This window comes from Heliconius melpomene, chromosome 15 (assembly GCF_056956725.1).
Source record: "Heliconius melpomene rosina isolate 202511_hmr_F chromosome 15, ASM5695672v1, whole genome shotgun sequence".
In the NCBI taxonomy this organism is placed as follows: domain Eukaryota; kingdom Metazoa; phylum Arthropoda; class Insecta; order Lepidoptera; family Nymphalidae; genus Heliconius; species Heliconius melpomene.
Window position 1 is genome coordinate 10,240,603 of NC_140403.1, and position 2,772 is coordinate 10,243,374.

The 2,772-nt window shown below is 32.1% G+C and overlaps 1 protein-coding gene across 1 annotated transcript; it reads right to left on the minus strand.

The window, feature by feature from the left end:
• Positions 1-209: 209 nt before the first annotated feature.
• Positions 210-1,442, minus strand: LOC146531677 (uncharacterized). Its single transcript, XM_085198424.1, has 2 exons — positions 1,106-1,442; positions 210-348 (listed from the first exon to the last, which is right to left on the minus strand). Exons 1-2 carry the CDS (start codon positions 1,392-1,394, stop codon positions 341-343), a joined length of 297 nt encoding a protein of 98 aa, XP_085054550.1. The 5' UTR covers positions 1,395-1,442; the 3' UTR covers positions 210-340.
• Between the last annotated feature and the right edge of the window lie 1,330 nt (positions 1,443-2,772).

Below are 2,772 nucleotides of genomic sequence, written 5' to 3' on the forward strand. Positions count from 1 at the left end.
GCTTGTATCCCTGCACCATGACAGATTTCAACAAATTCTAATATGTCTAATTATATCCCCGAATAATGGCCGCAGCACAGCGCAGGTGACTTCGCGCAGTGTTAAGATGTATAAGTTCACTATAATATGTTCAGTTAAAAAATATTCTACATGAACATATATTTTTTAACCAAATGAAAATTTGGTTAGGTTAGTTTATCTATAATTATGTTTTTAAATAATAAATAGAAATAAAATATTGATATAATTTATTTAGTTCACTAAATATACTCGTACAAGGATCGTAGAACATAGCGAAAGTAGTAACTAGTCATTGCCTCTGGTCAGGATTTTCTGGAACTTAGTGTGCTGAAAACAGAACAAAATCTCATTAATAAATATTAATTTAGAAATACATAAATATCAACTGATATTTAAATAAATTATAATAATCATTATGTATGTAGGTACTTTATCCAGTTAATTTTCCCGGTTTGGCGAGACAATGTGCGGAATCTCATCAACAAGTAGGTAATTCTTTTAAAATGTAATAAAGACTGTTAGCTAAGCGAGCACAAAGTTTGAGTGTAAATACGGGAGGTTGTGGGTTCGATTCCCACTCGGGGAAATGAACTATTTAATATTTTTCTTTCTTCGCTCGCACGCAGTGCCTCCAGAATTCTTTTTCTTTCTAGATCCTAACACTAGGTTCTCTCTGCCTACCCTGCTGCGTGTGGAATACAGCGTGGAGCTAAAAAAAATAACTAAGCACATTGAAACGTATCTAGTATATCATAAAAGATCTCGTTAAATTTTAGCAATTTCAGTTATTCGCATTATTATAACAAATATTTTACAATCGCCACTGCATAATAACATTGATTATATTTTTTCTACTTTCACACAATTAATGGATAATGATGTCACCGATAGAAAACAAAAATAAGTATTAACTACAAAAATTCCATAAACGTGGAACATTTTCTGCAATTTTGAAATGCAATGAAGACATCAGCTATTTCTGAGTCTTCGTTGGACTTTGCTGACGGAATCTGCATTGCTAAATAGAACACAAAATTTAACGAGAGATTGTCAGTATACTTATGACAGTAATAATAACACGCACGTGTAAGTCCCCTCGTTTTTTTTAATTCTTCAGGTGTATAATCGGAGAACTGGTTTATATCGAAAGTAGCATGGTCACTTTTGGCATTAGCTTCATTGATTTGATGTAAGGAATTCACGAAAGCTTCATAATGTTCCTTCCTATCAGTCTCATCCTTGTAGTGCCTGTTGTGCTCTTTCACAAATTTCTCAAACAATTCAGGGGCGTCTTTGTCGTCGTAGTGTGGCTTATTATCACCGCTGACCACGGCGACCGCGACGAACAGGACGATGCAACTGAATATTTTCATTATGAACGTTGATTTGTGCTGCCTTGTACACGAGACTAGTGATAATCAAATCTATAATGACGATTGCGAAATAATACTGGACATATATATAGGTGAGCTGTGCAAGCGTATTAGTGGGGTTCGTAAATTATAATTTGTTAATTATCACCGAGTCTAATGCATTTTGTATTGTAAGACAAACAAAATTAGTCGTAAATTATTATGATAAGATTTATTTTATGTTATTTTTGTTACTTGTTATTAACACACGGTTTTAAGAATACTAGGAAATACCTACTTGCAACCTAGAATCTTGAAACAAACGTTTCAAGATAAAGAGATAAAAAAGATAAAAAATATTTATACTATAAGGTTGCAATTTTAATTATTATAGGTAAAAAATACCCTTTAGGGGTTGATAACGATGCAATCGTAAAAATATGCGTCTTAAATTGCCGTTATGATCGTGTTGATTTAGAAATTCGATTTTTACTCTGCTCCAAAAGATGTAGTCCATCAACTCAATTTAAGCATACGATGGATATTAAAAAAGTTGATTTTATCTTTTTTCTTAACAATGCGTTTGGTGGATAGAACGTAGAATGAAGACACTCCGCTCTGGTAAAAATAAGACCGACGCCAACTTCGAAACCATTATATTAATATAGGAACAGAACGTTACCTAAGTAAAGCCATTTATTATCCTTTAAATTAAATTAATAAGGCCTTTGTGTGCTAAAGTTTCGGATTCGATTCCCACGTCCCAATTTGGAGGAAATTAAATATTTAATATTTTTTTTCTTCGTTCTGGTAACGAAATGAATTCCCTCACTAAACACACAATGCTTCGAGAATTTGGATTTCAGAACAGTGCTTAACACTAGGTTCCTTTACTCCTTGTACCTACTATGTGCGGGATACAGCGTAAAGCTAAAAAAATAATAATAAAGATAATATTATTAACAAGTACTCAGAATAAAGTCATGCTAAGCATCAGCTATTATTTAAAAATAATTTATAGTCTGTAGCTGTTAAACCATAAAAGTAATAGGTACATAAAACTTAAAACAATAGGATGTAAAATCATCCGCAAATTACTTTGGTAAGACGAGCTCGTTGTCATTTTCCTGAAACATATTTTAAAATCCAATATACGAGTATGTATACGTTTTAGGTAGGTGCCCTTCACCTAAGTAGACAAGGAAACAATCGCATCTTTCATAGTGTTTACCTGCAGATGAAATCAAATCTGCAACCATTACCTCCAGAACCAGATACTTCCCAATTACAATGAAAATAAATTACTTCTGAATAATATTTATTACTATATTATGCTTTATATAATTACTTATTGTAAAGTATAATATTTTTTTTATGTATAGAAATATGTACCTACTAC

Coding starts and splice junctions, on each gene's coding strand:
- LOC146531677 (XM_085198424.1), bottom strand. CDS start 1,394: ATGAAAATATTCAGTTGCATCGTCCTGTTCGTCGCGGTCGCCGTGGTC.